At 41.6% G+C, this 24,116-nt stretch overlaps 1 protein-coding gene across 4 annotated transcripts; it reads right to left on the bottom strand.

The window, feature by feature from the left end:
* Positions 1–2,327: 2,327 nt before the first annotated feature.
* Positions 2,328–23,525, bottom strand: ago4 (argonaute RISC component 4). Of its 4 annotated transcripts, none has more exons than XM_058618886.1 (19): positions 23,341–23,525; positions 17,995–18,166; positions 17,650–17,770; positions 16,041–16,222; positions 15,395–15,531; positions 14,305–14,439; positions 13,725–13,812; positions 13,414–13,561; positions 13,174–13,293; positions 12,887–13,048; positions 10,255–10,403; positions 9,992–10,176; positions 9,664–9,823; positions 8,957–9,146; positions 8,616–8,759; positions 8,381–8,515; positions 8,205–8,306; positions 7,493–7,692; positions 2,328–7,125 (listed from the first exon to the last, which is right to left on the bottom strand). In XM_058618886.1, the coding sequence occupies exons 1-19, from the start codon at positions 23,357–23,359 to the stop codon at positions 7,017–7,019; spliced, it is 2,658 nt and encodes an 885-aa protein (XP_058474869.1). In that variant the 5' UTR covers positions 23,360–23,525; the 3' UTR covers positions 2,328–7,016. The 4 variants fall into 4 exon arrangements, with proteins under 4 accessions (XP_058474869.1, XP_058474871.1, XP_058474870.1 ...); XM_058618888.1 differs by having other exon boundaries at positions 8,975–9,146; XM_058618887.1 differs by having other exon boundaries at positions 10,255–10,388.
* Between the last annotated feature and the right edge of the window lie 591 nt (positions 23,526–24,116).

Here is a 24,116-nt window from a genome sequence, read left to right as displayed (position 1 = left end):
TCAACATCTGCCCCTGTGTCCCCCAATTTGCTGGGTTAGCCAGAAATAATAGTCAGCTTTACCCTGACTGTTATCCACCTTTTCAGAGTGTCGCTCACTTTCCCCTGATTTTGCTCCTGGGTTTCAGTTAATGCATTATTGAGTTGCCAATAGCTGTGCAGCCACCTGTGGCAGCCACGCAGAAGCAGGATCAATCAGGCTTCACAGTCAAGGCCTTGTGGGAGCAGTGGATCTCAGCCAGTCTGGGTTTTTGGTGTGTGTGTGTGTGTATTGAAAGTGGTTCTTTGCCTTGGACCGTAGATCACACTCAGGATTATTGAGCTACAGTTGTATTTCAACTCCTCTCTCCTGGTTTGGTGTAGCCTTACCTCTGTGGATCAGGTAGAACCTGATACCTGGATGATTCAAGGCCACTGATGCTGCTGCGAGTGTATCCTGTCACAGCGAAGGATGAAAATAGTGATGCTTGATGAGATCGCCGCAGGGTTTTTTAAACCTCGTAGTGTTTTGTCCTTACAAGGTAGATTAAAAAGGGGTTCTTCCAGTCACTCTGTTTAATCCAATTCAGAATAAAACAAAAATCATGTTTCCAGTGGGGAAAAAGCAGCAGGTTTCATTATCAGACACCGCTGCTCCTGCTGCTACTGCTGCCGACAGCTGAAGAGTGTCCTTGTTAACAATAAACACGCCGGGGTCCAAGCCTCGACGAGGCCACTTCAGTCTTCAGCCGCCGCTCGCCAGGCTTCACCCTCCCCCTCAGCCGCTTCCTTTGGTATCCACACAGCCCAAATGGGTCAAACGGGTTCCACCAAGTTCATAAATAACAAATCAGGGCCGCACCAGGAGACTTCTGGGTAAACAGAGCATCAGGTCGCTCCCTCGCATCCTTACTCTGGCTGTAATGTGGACGGTCAAACCTGCGAACGCAACAGTGACCGAACCAGGAGAAACAAAAACAGTGATGCAGGAGGGAGGGAGGGAGGGAGGAGAAGAGGAGTGGGCAAACGAGGGTGAGACAACAAAAGGAGGGTGAGATGGATAGAGCAGTGTCTGTAGGTGGATCAGTTAACACAAAGACAAACATGGTGGGGGGGGTGGTTTGTATCGCTCCAAACCACACACACAAACTCACATGTGTTTTAAAGGAGCTTTCACAAAAAAAGAAAAGAAAAAAGCTTTCACTTTGCCCTTTTGTCTGACAGCAGTGAAAAAGAGAAACGGCTTCACAGAGTCACAGTTTCTCTAACAATGAGGTCAAAGGGCTGAAAATCACCAGGACAAAGAAACGACAGGTGAAAGCTAAACAGTCACTCATCATTGTGTTATGATGAAGTTTAGTTTGGACGACGAGGACATATTATCCGTTAAATAGCTGTACTGTCATCCGTTATATTCATTCTGAATATGTTGAAACGTGTGACGGCAGATGTTTGTCTCCACAATCAGATCAGACTTTTTTTTTACCCAAGGCTGCTCTCACTCCATCTGCGTTACACTGAATCTTGGGTTTTGCGTTGTGCTGATGAATTAAATATCATGGGCACCAAGATCCATGGTTCGTGTTTCATTTCTTCTGTAGCCTTCGCTCTCCCTGGTTACGGTGGCCATGACAACCAGCTCAGGACACAGGAAATGGGAGTTGAGAGGGGAAGATACTCAAAGGGAAGGCAGAGGAAAGGTGACACATACCAATGATGACTGTCTAGACAGATGTGCTGTGCTGTACTGTACACGACGAGTGCCTTCACGAGCAGTGAGTCCAGTTACAGCCTCATATGATTTGTAATAACGACAAATATTGTACTTTTTTTCTGCCCTTTATCTTCAGCATTACACTGAAAGTCATGAAGGAATTTGACTGTAGCTTATGGACCAAGGAAGAAATGATTAAATACATAGATTAAGATTGTTAATCTTGCCAGATAGGGGAGTGCATAGGCACTAAGGGACATTGTGAGATTATATAAACTGTGGTTAATGATCACATAAACAGTCAAATGTATATTATGTATATTAATATATATACATATATACAAACACACACACACACACACACATACATACACATATACATATATATACACACACACACACACACATTAGATCACTTCCTCACTTAGTGAAGAATAGTAACATTAATATTTTCCTGTTTTCAAAAATCTAGTGGTTTTATTGGCGTAGGTAGAGAATGCCATCTAGTGACTAAACACAGCCACAAACACAGATCTCGGTGTTAATTGGTTAATTAGCCCCATGAATTAAACGGAGTAGAAGCTCAGTTACAACCGTTTAACACAACATTTGTAGTGAGACGAAAACACGCAAGCTTTGTTTTTAGGCATAAAATACCAATTTATTACTTTGCACATTAACACAAGAATTCCCTGCAGGCTAAAAAAAAATAATGATTTGAACATGTCACATAATAGCAATAACAGTAAGTGAATGGCCCTCTGCTGGCGGGTAGGAGTTAAAACATGACCCACCCTCTCAACAAGTGGTCAGAGAGGGTTCTGTTCAATCACAGGATTGGAACGTTCCATTCACAGAGTTGGAATGTTCCAATTCTGGTCTACTGCTATTAGACAATCACACAGAAAAGAAAAAAAAGAAAAAAAAAGTATACAGAGCAGAGCAATAATAAGTCCCGTCCCCCCCTCCCACCCCCAAAAAAAAGAAACCAACAAGGGAAAATAAAATACACGATACACAATGTGAAAGTTACAAATCTGTTCAGATATAACAATATATCAAAGTGAGGAATTTAAAAAATAACTCATGCTCTCTTTCTACTGGGGCACACAAAGAACTATGGATTTTAAAAAAAAAACTGTTAAAAAGAGGTAATCCTGCTCTGTCAATGCCATGGGGACACCTTCACAAAGAGGAAGTGCATTTGTGAGGGGTCAGCAGAGTTGCCATGGAGACAGGAGTAACCCTCCCATCATCAAAAGGCATGGCCAAAAAGGTACAAACCAGGGACGAGGCGACCAAAACAGATGCTCGCTGCGGTAACCTGGCAGAGAGGCGAGGGGCTCCGCTCTTTAACGGGCGCACATTTGAAGAAAGTACCTCGTTTGAATTTCAACGCGACGCAAAGAGCCGGCAGCCCCTCGCCTCGGACAACAGCTTGTACCTCCCAAATTACTGACGTTAGTGTAGGAATCTTTAAAATACATCAAATATTGCTAGTCTAAAATAGTTGATAAACATTTACCCCCCCCCCTCCACGAAAAAGCAATTATATTTTTTTTCCTTTCTCATAATAAATATGATTCCAAAAAGATTTTCTTTACTTTTTTTTAAAAAAAAAAGGACAATACTCTGGCATGCAGGCGAGCAAAGTCTAAATTGTGTTACTTTTTTTTAAAGAAAACGGTCTAAAGGCCTACATTAACTATTCCACCAAATGCACATTCCCACTGATTGATACAAGCAAATAAATTTAACACAAAATTGAAACCAAAAAAAAAAAAAAAAAAATATATATATATAATATAAGTACAGACACAATAGCAAAACTAGACCGACAACCACAATGAGTAGAATTATAGCTTTGTTTTTTTTTTGACATTTGAAAACAAGAACTGGGTTAATATTGCTTTGCAATGTCATGTTACAAACAGGGAGTGAACCTTTAAATCTGGCTGGAGTTTATCAATCAAAATATTGTGATTCAAAACGTCAAATCATTCCTTATCAGAGATGCCGCGTGAATATTCAGTCACAGCCCACCTTGGCTTTGTAAAACTAGTGCACGTTTTTTTAAAAATACAACGGATCAGCCCCCTTTTTAAAAAAAACAAAAACCGACACTTATTGCATGCAATGCCTGGACAACTCCCTCACAACCACCACTCTCCCCCCCCACTCTCTTGCCTCTTCACTGCCGTCCACGCCCACAACAGGCAGGTGCTCAAACTCATTCATAGTAAACCTGATGCTTTACGGGTGGTTTATTACAAAAGAGTTTTCACTGAGCTGTGCCCCCCTGATGAGGCGTGCACGCCGACCCTCCTCCTCCTCCTCCTCCTCCTCCATATTCATCCAATCACAACAACACTGACGCAAAAGTCGCCATGTCACGTTTTTGTCTCGGGCAACGGTTTGTGGGGCGCTCGTACGGTGGGGTCCAAGGGCAGTGCTTATGCTTATTGTCAATTCATTAAATCCAGTGTTAAAAATGCATTAAAAACAGGAAACAAACACTGTTAAATAGTAGAGACTTTAACATGGGTATACTTCAAATACACACAGAGTAATATAAAACCGTTTTTTTTGTTTGTTTGCTTTTTTAAACAAGCCTAAAAATTCAACTCATTGCCTATCACAAACCACGGTGAAACAAATCCCTTAATCTTGGTTCAACTGATTACTATCCGATTATCTCCGTCCCATAGACCGTTTAGAAAAATGCACGTGGTCTTCCCACTGAAAAACAAACTCCTTTTATGAAGCCTTGAGATATGCGATTAGATCGGCACTTTGTTAGTTTTAGAAACCATAAACTCCACGCGTCACCTGCGTCATCTATTGGATGATACTAGCTGTCAATCACACTGGTGTCTGCTTATTTGCATATTTGATGTGCAAGTGATTGAGAGCCTCAAGACTGGACTCACACACACACACACACACACGATGCTTTGAACTTATTTCATAGGAGTAGCTAAGTGCTCGTTGAGTGCACTTTGACAAAAACATGGTTAATGCCGAGATGAAAGTTATACATTATCAGACTGGTTAACGTCTGTGCTGGAATATTTGGTGGGTAACTGCTACTTCCGTCCTACTTTCTACGGGAAGACCACGTCCATTTTTATATACAGCCTATGATCCTTCCATTGGATCAAAACCAGGCGATATCGGCCGAGTGTTACACACTGCAGCCAAACTCGTTCACCAGCTGGAGTGATACTCCATACTGAACATCTTACATCAGAACCTACAGAGGAAGCATGGATTCATCCATCATGGGGGCCTTCGTCTTCTCCTCATTAACCAGAATGCTAAAAAGAACAAAAAAAACGAAAAACGAAAAAGGAAATCTCTACTCCTTAACCTGCAGCTTAACAACCAAAGTCTATTCCTGAAGTCGCACTAGTAACTATATAACTGGCTTTGCTGCCGTCCTTTAAAATTTCATCACAATAGTAACAACAGTGACAACAACGATAACAACAACAACAACATCGATGGTTACTACTTATTCTAAACAACCGTTTTGTTTTTGTTTTTTTTAAGATAACCACAAAACATCTTATATTAAACTTTTACAAATCTGCTTTGTTGGTTCATATGTATAAATGCATAAAAGGTAAGAGAGATTGAGAGTGCCCTCAGTTGCTTGCCTAGCGTCCTGGGTCAGTGCAATGAGTTGGCCAGTATTTAGCAAAGGAGACCTCGAAGAAAAAAACAACAATAAACAAAAAAAAACCTGTTGGTTTCTGGCTCTTGAAACTACTTTGAGAACAACATAAGAAGAAAGAAAAGCAACATCCAACAAAAGTTGTCGTATAATCTTTCAGATACTCAGGTCCAAGGAAAAGTAAGATCCTGCTACTCGCCAAACAGAAAGCAAGGCCTCCAGCCAATCAACAGGTCCCAGTGCTGAGCCAGTCACAGACCTCAGTTACTAATGCTACACATTGGACCTGATTTCACTTATGAATTAAAATGGATTAAGCTGCTTATTTTCATTGGTTCTAATGGCGTTACGAGGCAAATAAGCAAACCCAGGCCAGCTCGCACTCGCCGCAGGCCCACGCACCAAAACAACTCAAGTCATTTCAATTCAGAAGTGACCCAGGACTGATACAAATACCCGCCACCAGCCTCCGTGAAGCCAGCTTTAACTCGCGTGTCTCAAAAACCGTCTCTAGAGATGTAAATATATGCCTATTTGTACTGTATGTGTGAATATAAAAACAAATCTGAGGCATTTACAGCAGTTATCTCCTTGATTTCCCTTTACAATTCAGTGGCCTGCCATTAAACACATTCACACACACACACACACACACTCTCAGACAGCAGTACATGTATATACAGAGATGCACACACACACACACAGAAATGGACGCATGCACACACACACACACTAGCATATTCTTTGTCAAGATGGGAGAAAAGTAATGATGGGCATGGACACCCTGGTCACCTTGCTTGTAAAAGACTGTTATAAGGAGAAAAAGTTAAAACACACGCTCTTAAAAAGAAACAAAATATATACTATATATATATGTGTGTGTATATATATATCATTCTCAAAAGGTCAACTCCCCCTCCATCTCTTTTCATATCGAGTTCCCTCCCCGCAACCCAATAAACCCAAGACCTTGTGACAGAGTTTGCCCAAAGAGGCTTTGAGGTAAAAGTAGATACGAGTCCTGCTTAGCTGGGAGAGCTAAAGAGCTGCGCCGACACGGACTGTGCCAAACCACTCCCTTCGCTCAGTGTATGTTACAAACACAAGAGTGCAGACATTCAAATAGAAAAAACAAAAACAAACTGAAAAGTAATGGCTCAACGTGTAGTATATATACACACACATATATATATATATATATATATACACATATATGTGTGTATATATACGCGTGTGTGTATGTATGGTTTGTTTTTGTTTTTTCACGTTTTTTTTTTCTTTTCTTTTTTTGCGCACGTGAACCCTCTTACAGGCTCACAGTGCTGGATTGCTGGTTAGAAAGGCGGCTCGACTGGGAACGCTGGTTGGAAATTGTTCCGTGTATATATATATATATATATAAAAAAAATTAAAATTAAATAAGAAACTGCGGGACAAAAAGGGAGTCGCGACAGATTCTCTCGTCCAAGAGCCGCTTTGGTGCAGATTCAGAAAATGTAGAGTGACGATGAAGAGAAGGAGATGGACTACAAAAAGAGAGACAGAGATATGGGAGGAAACAAGCGAGACACAGACTGGTAAATAAGAAATAAAAAGACAGAAACAAAGTAGGGAATCCGCAGGTGGACTGGTTGATGGGCCTGAGAGCTCAGGCGAAGTACATGGTGTGCTGGGTGTCATAGTGGATCTGAACCGCCTTGGCCAGAGCCTGAGGGTCCCGACCGTTACTCTGGCCCGACACGTGGCTGCCTTCAGCACTGCAGTCACAGAAAAACAGACAAGGTTTAATTCAACTCCATCTGAAAATATATCACACTTTTTATGTATTCTTACAGATACCTGCCAAATTTATTTTCTTTATTGGTGATCTATTAACTAAAAAAAACACTTTGATTACCCAAAAGCAGAAAATAAATGCTATAGAAAAGGTGTCAAAGAGAGTAAAATTAAATAATGTTTTCTCAATATTTTTCACATTGAACTCAAAAACGGACAAGGTGCCAAACAGATGCACAAATGCACAAAGAAAAACTGACAGTTACCGCTTTAGTTTTAGGACACTACAGGTGCAACTAAATGCAAGCCGCCCTGATGTGGAACCCCAGATATGTAAACATTACTTGCCTGTCATGGTCTTTGTCCACCAGGTGATAGCGGGCTCGGAAAGCCACCAGCCTGGCGTAGTAGGCCGGCGCCGGGATGGAGACGGAGCGAGTGCAGCGGACGTAGGTGTGGCACAGCTGGTAGGTGAGGAGCTGCAGCTCGTCAGCCGTGAAACAGTTGTCATCCCACAGGACGTGGTAGTGGGAGGGACGGCTGGTTCCCTGCGGAGGGACGAGACGTAATGAGTTGAAATTGTACTCAAAACATTTAACGTACCGAGGTGTACTGTGTTTAAGTTACCCGGTGACACAAAGCCAGGTGCACTGCTTCTCACAGGCTGTTCAGTGAGTGAGGGAAAGAGCTCTCCAGAGCAACAGGGATAATGTGATGAACCACTTTTTGCAGTTATTTTAGTTTGAATAAAAAAAAAAAAAGGGGACAAGTGTTTTGGTTTGTGGTCAAATAACAGCCAGAAGAAGCATCCGAATCATGCAGTTTATTGTCGTTAAGCATCATTACTGCAGTAACCACAGAGCAAAATTGCCATATTGAGGTTTTTAAAATCATTGGTTTGAACCGTAATTTTGGTTTTATTGCACATAAATGTGCAAACTCTCTACACCAACCCAAGGCTGCAAAATAAGTTGGGAACTGCAGGGTTGAACACAAAGTGTGCTTGAATTCTTGAGAGTTCTGCTTGTATATGAGTCTATGTGAGTGTGTTAGCTCTCACCTGGATCCCAGCATGGCTGCACAGGTAGAAGTCAAACTCGGACGGGTGTGTGATGGTACTGTCCACCGTGGTGCCAGCTGGGACATTACCACTCTTCCCAACCTGCAAAAGACAGGGACAGTCAGTCAGGTAAGAGTTTCTCGAGTGGAAAATGTTTAGAATGAACTTTCACTGACCCTCTCGGCTTTGTCGGAGCAGAAGAGCCGAGTGTGGTGGCGTTTCTGGACCACGATGTAGGTAATGCCCGGTCTATAATCCTCCTCCAGACTGATACATGCTTTGCGGATGGCTATCAGCTCTGGCCATGCCACCTGAAAACAGACGTTAATGTAATGATTTGTTTCTTTATTTAAAAAAAAATTCATTAGAATAAACATTAAATAGACCAAAAAATAAATGCCATTCCTTTACCTGTTTCATTTGTCCCTCAGACACACCGCCACGATAATAGATGATGCGTGTGGGCTTGAAGCGCGTGGATTTGTAGAACTGTATGAGCAGCTCCCGCACCATGTTGGTCAGGTCTTGGATTACCTCCTGGCTGAAGAACTGCTCCTGGAAACATAAAAAAAACATCTGGTTTAGACTCAGAGTAAAGTGCAATTTACACATTTTTTAGACAATAAAGGCAGAGACATGTCCACAAGTCTAAAACGGACACTGATGTGAAATTTTACATACAAATAACTTGTCCAGGCGAAAAGTTTCAGATTACTTTCCCTTTGTAAAACCTACAGACCGAAGACTGATACCTGGGAATCCTGGGATACCTGGGAAATGTCTTGTCGAGAAGTCTGGACACGCACTGTCGCACAGTATCTGCTGGGGTGGCCGTCCATGCTGCCCACCACTGCCGCGATGGACGGCTTCTTCCCGTCACCTGCTGGTGGATGCGTCACATCAGCCCCTAAGAAGATGACCGGCTGCTGGAACACAGAGGGCCTGAACCGAGAGCAGGCAGCAAGAGAAAAAAAAAAGAAAACTCTGCATCACAGGCCTGTACACCACACTAATCATTCAGTGTCTTAATCGAGAGCAAAGGAATGAAGGAAATAACACGAGGGAATAAAGATACAAATATCGTATTCGCAGAATCTGAGCGTGAGACGACACGAATGCCAAGAAGTGCAAAATTGATATGACAATTAGGCAGATTTTTTTACTGCAACTCAGATTGCTCTATACCACATGATTACCAGGGAAATACTTGTATGCAGAAAGTATTCAACTCCAACAGTGGAAGCCAAGAAGCATTAAAGACTCTTATCTGCACTACAATAAAGACATAAGCATTTACACAATGACAAGTGAAATCTACGTACTTTGTTATCTTGTTTTTATGGTGTGCATTTTATAACAAGTGGGCAGATTTGAGATAACACTGTATGCTGTGTGAGTCATGACAAGACAATGAGGCTTTTATGATTCTGATATTTAAAAAAACCCCATCCTTGCTAACCTCTGATGAGGCACCAGGACGTTGTTGATGCCTCCCAGCTTGGCGTTGATCTTGAGGCAGAGGTTAGAGAGTGTCTGAGGCGACGTCTTCACTACGTTCTTCACCTGGACACACTGGGTGGCCATGCCGAGGAGAGTATCGCCCACACGCTTTACCTCAGCTGCATATGAACACGGAGATAAATCAAGATATATTTCAATATCTCACAAACTCTTCATATCTAACGTTCACTTCAAGACTCAGAAAAACACAAGTTACGTTCTGTGTGCGACCCTCAATCGTTTCTGACAGTGAAATGCAAAAGTTAAAGTTTGAGATCACATCTTACCGTACACCGGTGTTTTGCCAGGAAGGATGACCACAATCAGCTGCAGACCTACATAAGACAGTTTGAGGTGTTTGAACATGGGCTCCACGCTGTCGGCTCCCTGGGCGTATTTACAGAAACAGGGCTGGCCTTGAATGGGCATCCCAGCATCCTTTGAGATCTTCCGTAGCTGGTCAGTGAAGCTCCTGTTGAAAGGTTGGGTCAGAAATGAGAAGCAGTTTTTTTTTTTTTCCAGAGAGACAAACGATAAGCCCGACACTCACTTGAGCAGGTCCTCCCGACACTGTTTCTGTGGAGCGAAGCAGGCCACGGCCCACACCTTGATCTCAATGCCGGCGTAGAACTGCTTCCCTCTCATGTCCCACACACCCTGATTGGGTGTAGCCACGGTTTTATTCTGCGGAGAGAGTCCCTGTTCTCTTAGTCAACCCCCCGATTGGATGAGCCAATACAGAGGCTTCATATACTTTGATTTTTCTTTCATATGCACACAAACAATGTATTTAAATCCCATATAGTCCCATAGTGCACAGTGTTAGGGCAAATATAAAGTATTGTTTCTAATAACGCTTGGTCAATACCATCTCTGAATTTTCACAATACAACCTAAAAATCGGAAAATTGTAAAGCTTTTCTGGCCTCTTGTGTTGCAGTATACACATCCCTGACAGACATTAGTGTCTGTACCAACAAATAGTGTCTTAATTGCTGAGGACAGTCAACAAAACCAATGAATTGGCACTGAAAAGCTCCTGCTTGGTTTGCATACCATTCATACCAGCTTTAATTTTTTGTTTCTTTCAGTTTGGGTTTGAAATTGCACTTTACTACTTTCTACAGGACATTCATTTCCAGCCAAACATTATGAGTCTTGACAATGTGTCAACTCAAAGAGACCTCATTAGGCAAGTGCTCCAACTTTGGGTTTGGTTGTGAATACAGATCCAAAAAGCAGAGGTCTTTAATTAAATTATCTGGATTTGCCAAATACCATGAGGAGCTTTCATCCCCCAAAACAAGTGACAACAACAAACTGCTTGAGTGTTGGCCGCCAGAAAAAGTTAAGATTACAAAATCATCTAAAAAAACAAAACCCTATTTGTTCAAACTACCTAATACACACTAACAGGTTATCAACAAAATGCATATTACACAGAAAACGTACTCCAGTCACATCGGGGAGCGTTCAGTTTTTGTGAATGATTTAATGCGACCAATATCAACAAGCCATTGAATAAAATGTGACAAGTGTGGGTTTCATTCATACCAAGGGAAAAGCTTTCAGTCTACATTTAAGGGCATTTCACTGGAAGCCGATTAGACTCAATATCCCAGCAGGCGAGACGCCAAGCAGAAAGAGAGTAAATTAACTAACATATAGTTCAGTCGGCCAATAATAGGATTTAAGCTTGGCAGTGGGTTTCATCAAGCTACAATACGCTTTCATTCAGAAGAACGATTGTAAAGGAGCTCTAAAGCAGCAGCCAAAACTGAGGCAATTGGCCCACAGGGATCATTAATGTTTCACCTCATCTTAGCAGAATCATTGAACCCTATGAAGTCTATGAATGAAGAGACATTTATTCCTGTTTCATAGATAGGAGATATAACCAGATTCTCTCACAAAGCTACAGTGTAGAATATTCTACAATATTCAATCAATCAATCTTCATCAATCAATCTTCCCCTCTTCCACACAATCCTTGAATCCCAAATCAGCCTAAGAGCCTGGTATTTTTGATTCAATTATATATATTGGTACAAATTAGTTATGTAATAATAATAACAATAATAATAACAATAATAATAATACATTTTATTTTTAGTGCACTTTATATTCTAAAAGAGAATCCCAAAGTGCTACAGAAGCACTTTTTTATATCTCATATTGACAAACTGGTTTCAAATTATGAAGTTCTTATCTCTGCATGCACCATGCAGATCCAGTCTGGATCTTTCAGAGAGGCTGATTTGAGATTCAGAGGGCGAATCTCAGCAGTCTGCAGTAGCTCCTCGCCTCGTTTCCGCCATCAGTGCAGCCCTCGTCTAACGAGAGCAGTCATAAAGATGCACATGTTTATCAGCTGCGTTGGTGTGTGAGCGAGTGAAGAGGAAAATGCAAACACTGAGCAGACGGCTGAGGTTCACCACAGGATTATAACAAACACACGGCAAGGTCCAGATCTTACAGGTCTGCAGGTTTTGAAGTTGAACACGTCATTTAACCTTTCTAGATGTGCAATGCACAGAAAATACAAATGTGATCATCTGTATATGTACAAATCTCCCATAGAGGACAATTTGATTTTTATCCAGATACAGGGGCTATGATTCTTGTATTATGGACTGATATAATTCAATATGATTTGATGCAGTACAACTGTATCAAATCATTGAAATAAGCCTAATCTATTACTGCTTACCTTTAAATAGGCAAATAAATACAATGCACCACAGGTTCACAGCTAAGAACACTAATCATTTCAGAACCTGCCAACCTGTTATGGTGTTCATTTTGATATGTAAATATAAATTAAACAGCATCACTTTTCTCATTTGATAGTGCTTCAGCCAAATCCATTTGAGAATACAGCCTACCACGACTGTAAAATACAGATTAACGTCTTTTACAAGGCTTAGAAGCCACACATTGTGAAAGCACCGTAGTTTCTGTGAACCAAAAAGTAGCTTTCAAAGATGGGATAAAGATCGGTTAATAGGGTATTAGGTTAGAACTCCCTTTGTATCCAAGAATCAATGTAGCCAATACAAATCTTATCCTTCTAATCAGTGCTTTCTGCAAACCTGGATCTTCACTCATGTTCAAGCACTCACAACACAGCATTCCCAATCAGGCGTGTGCCCCCTTGAGTGCCGCCCCTGCCCAGTACTCACCCTGCCACAGTCCCTCCCTGTGTCTGTACTCACCCGGCCCCCATACTGCAGCATGGGAGCTGGGAGAACACGACCGGTCACCTCCGTCATGTCATTGTGCACCACAATGCCAAATTCTTTCAGGTACGGATCTGGGCCCCCGACCATGCTGTTGCTTTTGACCTGGATGTGGAGGTTGAAAAATTCAGCATTTCAGTACGTCTGAATTTAAAGAATCAAGGGAAGCTTAAAACACATGTATCAACCACATGTTGCTGTTCTTATTCTTAACCCAAGAGGGAGCTCACCAGTCTGCTGATCTCCTCCTGTCTGTCGGGGGCTGAACGAGCTGTCGCTTTAATCATGGTGGATGTTTGGTTGTCTGTCAGTTTCTTGATACAGCGCTGGCCTGCCACGATGTTGCAGACCTACAGAGCAGGAAAATTAAGCTTTAATTAAGCTAAATATAAATGAATGAATGAATGAACAGGCACCTTTAGCCCACTCTAACATTAATTCAGGTATCACGAAAACAGCCCGTGTCTCACCTCCAGGGGAAGATAAGTGTGCTTCTGTTCCTGCCCTACTTGGAGACAGGGTAAATGTGGATACTTGAGCTGCAGATTGTACTTCTGCTTGAAATACTGAGCTACTGTGCACTCCATGGCTTGGCCGTTCTCGAGTTGTAAGGGGAACCTGCAAATAAAATGAATGGGTGGGCGAAAAAGCACAGACGATATCTTCATGAAGCGCTGCAATGTTAGCGTTCCTGGCTCATTACACTCCACTTAAAACAGTGCCAATGCTGATATGTGGAGGATTAAGAAACTGATGATGAGGTAGTACACGTGATGCTTACGTTTGGTGGCTGGCAGGTCGACGTGTGACATTGCACACACGATACTTCCTCTTCATCTGACCACAATGTGTGACCTCAACTTTTAACCCTTTAAAAGACACACACACAAGAAAACATGATTACAAAATGAATGAAATGGAGCAGTCGCTTCTTCCTGCCAACTGCAACTTCAAACATTTCTTTATACCATTGCCATTTTGCTCGTCTCTTGTAACGGATTTTTCAGTTCACAGTGCAAGCTTTTGATAAAAGAAAGTGCAAGGAGAATGGAGAGTCTGTTGAAGTGCAACGTTAAGATTCAAATGTCTGTTTTAAAAATTACATCAAGTCCAAAAAACACAAGGAGTATGATAATGTATCAGGAGTGGGTGTATTTTTTTTTTTAACACCACATAAAAACATGCATATTTTTGCAGGCTTACGCCTACATGTAATCTTTGTGATGAACTGGATACACACTGAGTCACACAAGTTGTGTGTATAATGTGTGTGTGCCTCCTCTGCTAAAGTAAATTCAAACCATTTAAAGTCAAACAATGAATGCCGAGCTCCTGTATGTGTGCTGGTAACGCCGGCTCACCTCTTATTTCCTTGGTGAATTTGACACGCTGCGAGTCAGTCAGTGGTTTGGTCTGTTCGTTGATGTTCTGGATATCCAGCACCTCGCACATGAACTCTATCACAGGCTGAGCACGGTAGAAAGCAGTGGCGGACACTGTAAAAGAGAAGGGGCTTCATTTATCAAACGGTCTCATAAATTACTAACGACGAGCCAGCACAGTAAGTCCGAGACGGTGTGTATCACAGGCAGAGTCTGGCCACGGCTGCAGCCTCGAGGAGTCGAGATGCAGCGCGAAAACATAAGAGGATTTCAAGAGACATGAAGCACCTTGCAGGAATAATGAAACTCCTCATTTCACTGTTTTTGATGTGGTTGTCTCAGTGTAACCTACACGTTAATTTGACAGTAAGACCCAATCACATGAAGTCATTTAATCTCCGATACCTGAATGACCCTACCCTTTGTTTAAAAAAAAAAGATGGAAATGACCACCCAGGGGTTATTAGCCTCTGCTGAGCAATGCAGTTTCAGTCTAGACTATTTATTTCAAGCCTCATATTACAGGCACACGTTGGCTATTGCGACACAATATGAAAGAAATTCTTTACGCTAAGGCATAAAATTACCATTTTAAATGAAAATACTGGCTTCACTTGTATCAATGCTGCAGCCAGTATTTGTGGGCCGCAAATTCAGTTTGTTTTGGTCCGTTGCGCCACCCACCCAAAGCCACAGCCAGTAGCTCTTCAACACATGGGATGACAGCAAAGAACTGCCAGCACCTAGCATCAGAAATGGTGAACAATAAATCTATCTAATAAATCCAATACATTTTGACCAGAGGAGAAGAAAAACAAAAGGTCTGCAGTGGAGATATGGTTAAATATGGATGACTGAAAGCGGGGAGGAACTCCACAACAGAGAGATGATTTTGAGCAAAGAAAATACAAGAATTCTTGCTGAGCAGTCTTCTGTGTCAGAGGCTACAGCACAAGAAATGACTAGATGCATCATATCATATCACTTTACAACAGAATTACCTCTGGGTATAGTCAGACATCACTCATCACAATTCTGTGTGTTAACATGTTTTTTTAAAAATCTTTACCATCGATGTTGAGCATCATGTTCCACATGGCTGGACGGACAGACTGATGGAAACCAAACCACACCTCCCTGCCTCCACCCAGAGGATGATAATATCCCTCCGGAGGGGAGAAAAAGGAACGCCCCACTGGAGTGTACCTGTGTGAACAAACACAGACGATCAATCACAGACAGGATCACACTGATCCATGAAGTCACCCCCAAATCTGAAATCTGGGACAGGATCAGTCAAAACACAAGATCATATTCAATTGATGCCACACAATTGCAATTGTATCCAACAAATCACTGCAGCCTAAAAACTAGCATTTTATTTAACAGTCAATAGCAGCTGGAGACAGATGCACGAGATAAAATATGGGTAGATCTGCCCAAATAAAAAAAAAAATATCAATTCATAATTAATATTTTAAAAGATAAATCATTACCAGGTTAGAGGACATCAAAATATTAACTACTATATTCTAATGCAAGGATGAGAATTTAAAGATAAACATTGTTTTCAAGATGGAACATAAAACTATTTTAATGATAAATGTAAATATGTTATTGTCTCTTTGCTCCATATCACAAACAATTAATTATCAAAATAGTTGGCAAATAATTTAGTAATAAATGCAGTTGCAGAGGTGGACGTGTGGCGGTACCTCATGGAAGGCAGATGTCGTGTGATGACGTCCAGAGCCTGAACAGAGTCTTCGGGGACTTCGTTTAGGTGACCGGACAGAGCTTCAAGCAACATCTGAAGACTGACCACAGACACCCACTGCAAAGACACCTTGAACGTCTGATCCTTCCCCTCGCCAGGCAGTGTCACCTCCAGATCCACCTGAGGATAGAGAGAGAGAGGGAGAAGAGGTGAGGACAGGGAGGGAGTGATGGAAAATTGATTTGAACAGGTAACATACAGAGATAAGTAATAAATACCCAAGAGCAATGAGGAGAAAAAAAGAGTAACACCAAAGAATCAATTTGTCTTTGAAATGGCAACAGAAGAGGCAGCACTGAAACATTTCATTAGCACACACAGTCATTGGGTGTAAACAAGCTGAGAACATGTTTGAGAAAAATTATGTAATAAGAAAAAAAACAAAAACCTGAATGTTGAATTTAGCAGAATTTGTGAAAAAAAAAAAAAAAAAAAAGGAAGCTTCTTTTCATTTCATAATCACGGTTATATTTTCCATTTGTTGGTAAAAACCTCATTTACTATGAAATGCTTAACACACACGAGATGAGGTTTTTGTATAAGATTAGTGTCAATGAGAAAGAGGCTTCTTTTGCATTTTCATTTAAAAGGTCCAGTGTTTAAACTTTAGGAGAGTTTATTGGAATGAATTAAATGAAGTGTATCATCACTTTACAATAATAAACCTATTATTTGTGCTTTAGGCAAGGCTTGTGTTGCCATGCTTCTACAGCAGAAGAATAACAGTAGTTCCTGGATGCAAAAAAAAAGGGGTTCATTTGTCAGAATCTGCAGTTTCACGATTAGATGTCACTAATTCTTACACACTGGACATTTAAGCTGCACAGAGAAATGTAGTATGACCAAGATATTCATGACTCACAATGCAGCAGAAGGTTTAAAAATGTTTGTGGTAGAACACTTAGATCAACTTACTGGAGCTGCAATTATTTATCTGGAATTCTATACTATTAGTAATAGAGCCGTCAGGTTTTTTTTCCAGAACTCTGATATTTGATCAAACTTGGAGGTGAAGTCCAAATTCTAACCTTAAAAACCTGTTCAAGATTTATCCAATCATCTTTAACAGTATCGTATCGTGTGTCACACATCATTTGTTCAAGCATGATTTTTTGGAAACAGTAACAACATCATAAAAACAAGATATTGAGTAACTTTGAATGATGGTACAAGGCAGATTCTGGAGAAGTGGCGAGAAACAAATCATAAAACACGTGAGAGTTACTTCCCACAAAGCATCGCATTTGACAAGTGAATGAAAAATTACGAACTCAGTGTCTGGGGTTGTTATCTTTTCTTAGAAACACCACATTCTTGGTCCAGGTTCTCCACATTTATCTGAAGATTTATTGAGCTAGCAACCTCACATCCTAATCCACTGTCATTTGCTAAAATAGTTTGGTTTAAATCTCAAAAGCCAACAATGTCTCCCTTCATGAGACCTTGCAGCTGACCAACTTCTCCACAGGACATAAACAAAACATTCTTCAAAAGAAAATGCGATGACTGTATGTGCTCATGACACAAGAGGTTTTCGAGATACCAACCCTGTCTCTTCCTATAGGCAGTGGATGTGCTGTGTACATGTTCCTCTTCCCATCATACCCAGGCTGTCGGTCTCCAAAGATCTGCATCTTGAAGTGCCGCACCATGGTGTCCACCACCTCCCTGGAAGGTAAAGGAGAACAAACACAGGCATAAGAGTGTTTACTGAATATCTATGGAGACAATAAGGATGCACTTTTATATCAGTCTTTACTCCTTTCTCCACATCCTAGAATCCAGAGATTTGCCTTGGGCTGTCTGTGCTTATGATGCTCAAAAGGTGCAAATCATTTCAGTTGGTCATCCACTGAATTGCATTTCTGCTAAAACTCTCTGGAGGTTTTTACCTGTTGACCCTCCGAGGCCGTTTCTCAGGCTTGATGTCGATATCATAGTGATAGACATCAATCTTGGGAATCTGCACCTGGAAGTGGTTGGCAAGGAGCCGGATGGGTTTCCCCACCGTGCCAAGGCCGGGACGACGTGGAGGCTGGAAGAGAGAGGTTGGGGCTGGTGGCCCTGGAGAGAACAAGGAGAGAAAAAGCTATTTAAAAAAAGGTCGAGGACGGAGCGGATATGGTAATACAGGTTATCAACAGAGAACCTCAAATCATTATCAATAAATCAAATGAGTTATTGGTGGTTTCAAACTTCTTCATGGACAGAAAACAAAATCTTTAACACAAAACAAATCACAAATCTGAGGTAAACACTCAAGCAATACATAATTATTCTCTATATTATAATAAATAATAAGCACTATCACAAGGTTAAAATGATCTTCAGAAATTAACATTGACATAACTAACTATGAATTCCGAGTAGACTTTAAATTATCATCATTTTACAATACACAGTGACGGCAAGGGCATGCATTTAACGCATATTTGAAAGAAGGACGTGTGCGGCGTAATGCCAAACATGTTGCCATCTCCTAACCACCGCATCAGTGACACTTGCTTGAATGCACAGAAATGGCCTCATATACGTATGTACGCTTTGACTAATGGGCCACTCGGACGCCTGACCTATGTGGGTCAACACAGGTCAGGCAAGACAATGACGACAATTATCCTTCGGCCCGCCCCCGACTCCACCCAGACACAGAAGACACCCGCCCTAACGCCGAGACAAAGGCCGAGAGCCTCTCAGACAGACAGCAGCAGGGCCATATGGAGGGGTGACACACAGAAACAGGGGTTACCGTTACAACTTACATGTCACGCTCATACACCTTACATACATCACTCCACAACACGTAACGTGCAATATTCTGCTTAGTGAACCTGATAATCTCACCGTGTGTTTCACATATAAATATTACCGTTTAATGCTGACATGAAAAAAGAAGGCTATACTAAGGATTCTTTTTGTGACCATATAGATAAATGGTGTTTTTTGAACTGGTTTCTGAACCTTTCACTCAGGAACAGAGGTTACTCTTTACTAACATCACATTTTATTGTTTATTATTCATTTATTTTTTTAACAATTTTGGCGACATCACCCTGCCCCAGCTTCAATTTGTCCTCCAAGTGCGCAAAATGTGATTGCAAAATGGAGGAAAACAACCAGTGCTAGTGAAGAAGAAAGGTGAGCAACAGAAAAGAACATAATCAAGACAAAAAAAAATCAAAATTAGAAAAGGTAAAATACTGCGGGGGTGGGGGCTGTTTAAGGCTTTTGTTCTTGGACGGCTAAGAGACTGCTGGGGTCCTCCTGAACTCCATGCACCCACACGCTCCAGTTAGCATGTGAAGCTCGAGAACACAGACAATTGGGACCCTCCCCATCACTTCCTGAGAACACGCTTCCCAACATGCCCTCGTGTAGCCTGGGCCCCATATCACCACCCACACACACACACACCTAGCCTTTATTGTCGCACCATTCCACTATCACTTTCATTTAACGCTCTTCAATAATACAGTTTTCTCTCTGTACTTTGTCCTCCTGGCCTTCAACAATAACAACAATAAAAGGCACATTGAGAGCTCTACGCTATGCTGCAAACTGGCCAACTGAACATCATGTGTACAGATTTGCATAAATTCAACAGTAATTCAGGAACATTGTGTATACATCAAACTGTACCCATGTTAAACCACCCCTGTGCTGGGGTCTGAGTGACGTAAATTTGGTCCCCCAAATGCAGACAAATCTATGCACACGTCTAGATTGGTTCCATGCTCCCTGTGGCACTTTCAGCCATTCCAGTCCAGTCAGTGGTACGCTCATATTTGGTCAAAAGGAACTTAGATAAACATGAAAAAACCATGGAAACCACAAAAAAAAAAAACTTAGTGATGTCACAAAACACACAATCAAACTATGACCACAGAAATCATTATTACAATAATACAGAGCCTTTTCCATACAATCTCAAAATCACTTTGCAGTGCTTCTTGATTTAGGGTTTCTAAATCCAGAAGAAACAAAGATTCCTAAAGGCAATCAACTTATCTAATAATGTTTCATGTCCAGAGGCATGTCTCACAATTAGAGAAAACACTTACAAGTTCCTGAAAAACAAATGGCCTTTGGTCATTTAAATGAAAGACTAATGTTTTGTTTTTGAGTTGTACTTTTTAGTACAACTCAAAAACTGTAATATCTCCCTACAGAACTGAACTATACAGGCATAACTATTTTATCTGAATGCTGGGTGCATGCACAGGTCCCACAGAGTGTGTGGGACCTGAAGCTCAGTATGAGGTCTTCCTCTCCCACTTTCACCAAAAACAGACCTAGATCTATATATAGCCACCTCAGCTGCTGCACGACCATGCTTTGCAACATGTACGAGTGTCTTGACGTGAAATACCCAGACCCATCCTTCACATTACGTCCGTTAAACAACACCACACCCATCTCAGAGTTTTATTTGCATTACTTTGTTTTGTGCAAGTATAGTAGCAGATGCATTGTGATACTAGGCTAACTCTCCTGAATCTAATATCTATTTTCATAGTCTGGATTAAAGCGCATTTGTTTTTGATGACTATTCATCTTCATACACATTTGCAGCAGCCGTGTCTTAATACAACATTTTTAATATTACAGATGGGTATAAAATAACAGAGTCTTTGCAGACTTTTCATCGAAGTTGTGATTTAAACAACCCATTTTTTAAGTGAGACCGATCAGTATCTGGTTTGAGTCACAGGAGGATGTGAAATTAGTTTTTTTTTCCCCTGGTAAATGATGTGAAAGATTCACACAGAGTTGAATCCAACTTGACAGCTGAAATGTTCAAGGAGCAACACGATGAAGTGCCCGTGTGCCGTGAACTCTCACTGGCAGAGCGATGTGTGCTTTGACTCGCACACTGTAGACCTGACTAACACTATGCGTGTCCCTGGCAACAACAGTGTGATCATACCGAGAGACAGCTGGGCTAAAACTCAGCGTGAGTGTATGATGGCTTGTGCCTGGTGATGAGTCACACTATAAAGGCAACGAGCAGCGAGTGCTCCGACGCCCACACCTGCAAATCACCTGGATTAAGATGCAATGCACTGAGCTGTGAACTAGGGAAAGGCTGCTATTCACAAAATGCACAACATTCACCAATCTGTGTAAAAAGTGTCTGTATGTAGAAGCTTTTATGCACATGTTATCGAATATTCCCTCATTTAACAAACTATAGCAACGTCAGTTACGTTGGTCCAGGCTTTTGTATTTATGAACAAATCACTGTGCAGTTATGAAACCAAGCAACATATATATAAATAAGCATAGACCTCTTACTCAAGGTGAAAATATTTCTACCTCAGTTGAGTCAACCTTGCCACAATTTATACTATTAATTTCCTGTCACAGTTTAGATTTTAACACTTTCAAAATTGGACTGCACAAACTTTGGAAAAAGAGGGGAAAACCGGATTTAAACCAGCTGCGCTGTAAGAACACATCATTACACACGGCCATTAGGGGTCCTCCTGTGTGTATAATCGCAACTACACCAAACCACAAGCCACGAAAAGTGTACATTTGTGAAATCCCGTGAAAGTGAACCAGGAGGCTCGACTGTTGAGCCACTGCACAACATGACATCCAGATGTGGCGCAATGCAGCAACTTTCTGGTGTGACTTGGCTACTACTACTTGGCTGGTTTTAGAGGTGAAATTTAACGATCCTGTCATCTTCTTAACTTCCTGGGAGAATTACTTCAACTCTCTTTGAAAGGACTTATTTAACATGGAACCCTATTTTAAAACAAGTTGTGCCTTTCGTACGAGGTTAAAGAATATCGCTTCACACAAGAACAACTTTCTTAACGGTCTTATATAAAAGTTTAGAAACATGTTTCAAGTGTGCATCTTTTTTAACTTCTTTATTTTGCCGAGTTATGGGTGTAATTCAAAATCTGCTGTCATACTCAGATTGCATACTCCACACAGGAAGGTAAAAGGTAGCTTGCTGGCAAAAATGCTTAGTGTAAGTAAAACAATTGTTTCTAAAAGCCCAGTTTTGTGTTGAATTAAAACAGATTATGTGAGACAATGAAGAGTCACACACCTGTGGATGGCTGTATCAAACTGTAATCTACAATCTCAACTACTTCTTTCATCTGTGTGACAATACTCTGTTCCCCCCAAACAGATTTCCTCGTTGGTTTTATGAATGCACCAGTTAGTGGGCATTATGTGTGGACAAAACCAACTAAAAGTTGAAGTATTTTCCTTCCAGATGCAAAAAAATGGTGTTGGTTCTGCAATACGATTTATGTGCAGTTCATTAACAGGCGCGTTTCACGCAGAAGAAAACCCCAGTAGATTGTGTCAACACTGGTGAACATGCATGTGTTCTGCAGGGAACAATAAAAATGCATTGTGTGGATCGGTGTGCAAGTGAGTGTCCGCCTCTCCTCCGCCTGCACGATCACTGCTGCACCGCTGCAAAACACGTCAAGTGCCTTTGTTATCATATAGGAGATGAGTAATATGGAGCTGACCTGCAGATGTGATCGATAAAAGCGCCTTCCTTTCCTGCTGTTGTCTCACGGGCGCATGGCTGCTACCCGAGAAGAAGTGCGTAAACCAATGACAGCGCCACAAAACACCAGCAAACTACACCAAAATAAGCGCACCTCTGCTCATGCAACACCAGTAACATGTGCTTTATTGGCATTCATCTTGTATTTTCCACCCACCATCGCTGTCATCTTGGCAGCACGAAGAGACGCGCTGTTCCCGAGCACACTTGACGGGAAAATGAGTCTTTTCTGTCAAATTTCGACGACACTGCGTGGATAATTACGTCGAAATTGGGTCGCAATTGTGTTGGCAAGAAAACAAACACACACACACATACGCACTGTGAATAAACATCGACGTAAACACACCACGACGCGGAAGGAGGAAGGACGGTCCTGGTTAAATCCCCAGCCACACAATGCCAGTCAGCCCCGACACGACGAGCCATGCGTGTAAATAAAACCGCGCAGACACGACCAGTTACGCGACCAAAAAAACAACAACTTTGTTAGTACGGAGAAGAAACATGGTTCCGCGCGACGTAAATACAGCCACACATCCACATGTACACAAACACACGGGCTGGGCCTCGGTTTGTTTTCGAGGCCTCACTGCAGCCGCGGCCCCCAGTGACGCGTCGCGTACACGGACACACGGCTTGCTCTCGGCGCTGCCGCTTGCCACTGTTTGCCCCCACTTCTCAAATCTCTTACCGGGTCCGAGCGCTTCCATGTCCGAGGCCTCTCTCTCCGTCTCTGTCCCGGCCTGGCGGCTCCGTACCGACGCTGAAATTGGGGGCGGTATCGCGAAGCTTAAAGTGGCTAATTTAAGAAAAGGGGAATATAGACAGCTATGTGGACGGCTGCCGACTGAACCGACGGAGCTGAGCTGCCGCTCCTCCTGCTGCTTCTGACGATTTGTAACTGCGCATGCGCTAGTCAGAGGCCGTTTAAACCGAACTGCGCATGCGTAATGTTTCTCCACGGCACAGGCAGTTGTGAGAGAAAATGGACGTTAACAAACAAATACTTATAAACTTATGCTTACAACTTAACAATATGGAACCACTGGCGTTCCAGCCTGTATGTAAATACATGATCACTGTGGAATGGATTTATGTATGTGTGTGTGTGTGTGTGTGTGTGTGTGTTCATATGCGTATATATATTTTTATTTTCTTATCATTTTATTGTGTTGTGTTTTGTTGGTGCCTATCACTATATGTGTCCCTAAGAAAGTTTGAAATTAAATTAAATTAAATTAAATTAAATTAAATTAAATTAAATTAAATTAAATTAAATTAAATTAAATTAAATATGATGAGGTACAAAGGGAATACACCTTACAAACCCAAACACCTGTCAGGTTATGCACAAGAATAAATTAATATATATATATATATATATCATTTTGAGATAGATAGATAGATAGATAGATAGATAGATAGATAGATAGTTGCACTTAGCCCCACCCGCGGGAGCAACCCCGG

The sequence above is a fragment of the Solea solea genome, chromosome 20 (genome assembly GCF_958295425.1).
Source record: "Solea solea chromosome 20, fSolSol10.1, whole genome shotgun sequence".
NCBI classification, from domain to species: Eukaryota; Metazoa; Chordata; class Actinopteri; order Pleuronectiformes; family Soleidae; genus Solea; species Solea solea.
The sequence above is the reverse complement of the archived record's forward strand: the minus strand, read 5'-3'. Positions and strand labels throughout refer to the sequence as shown.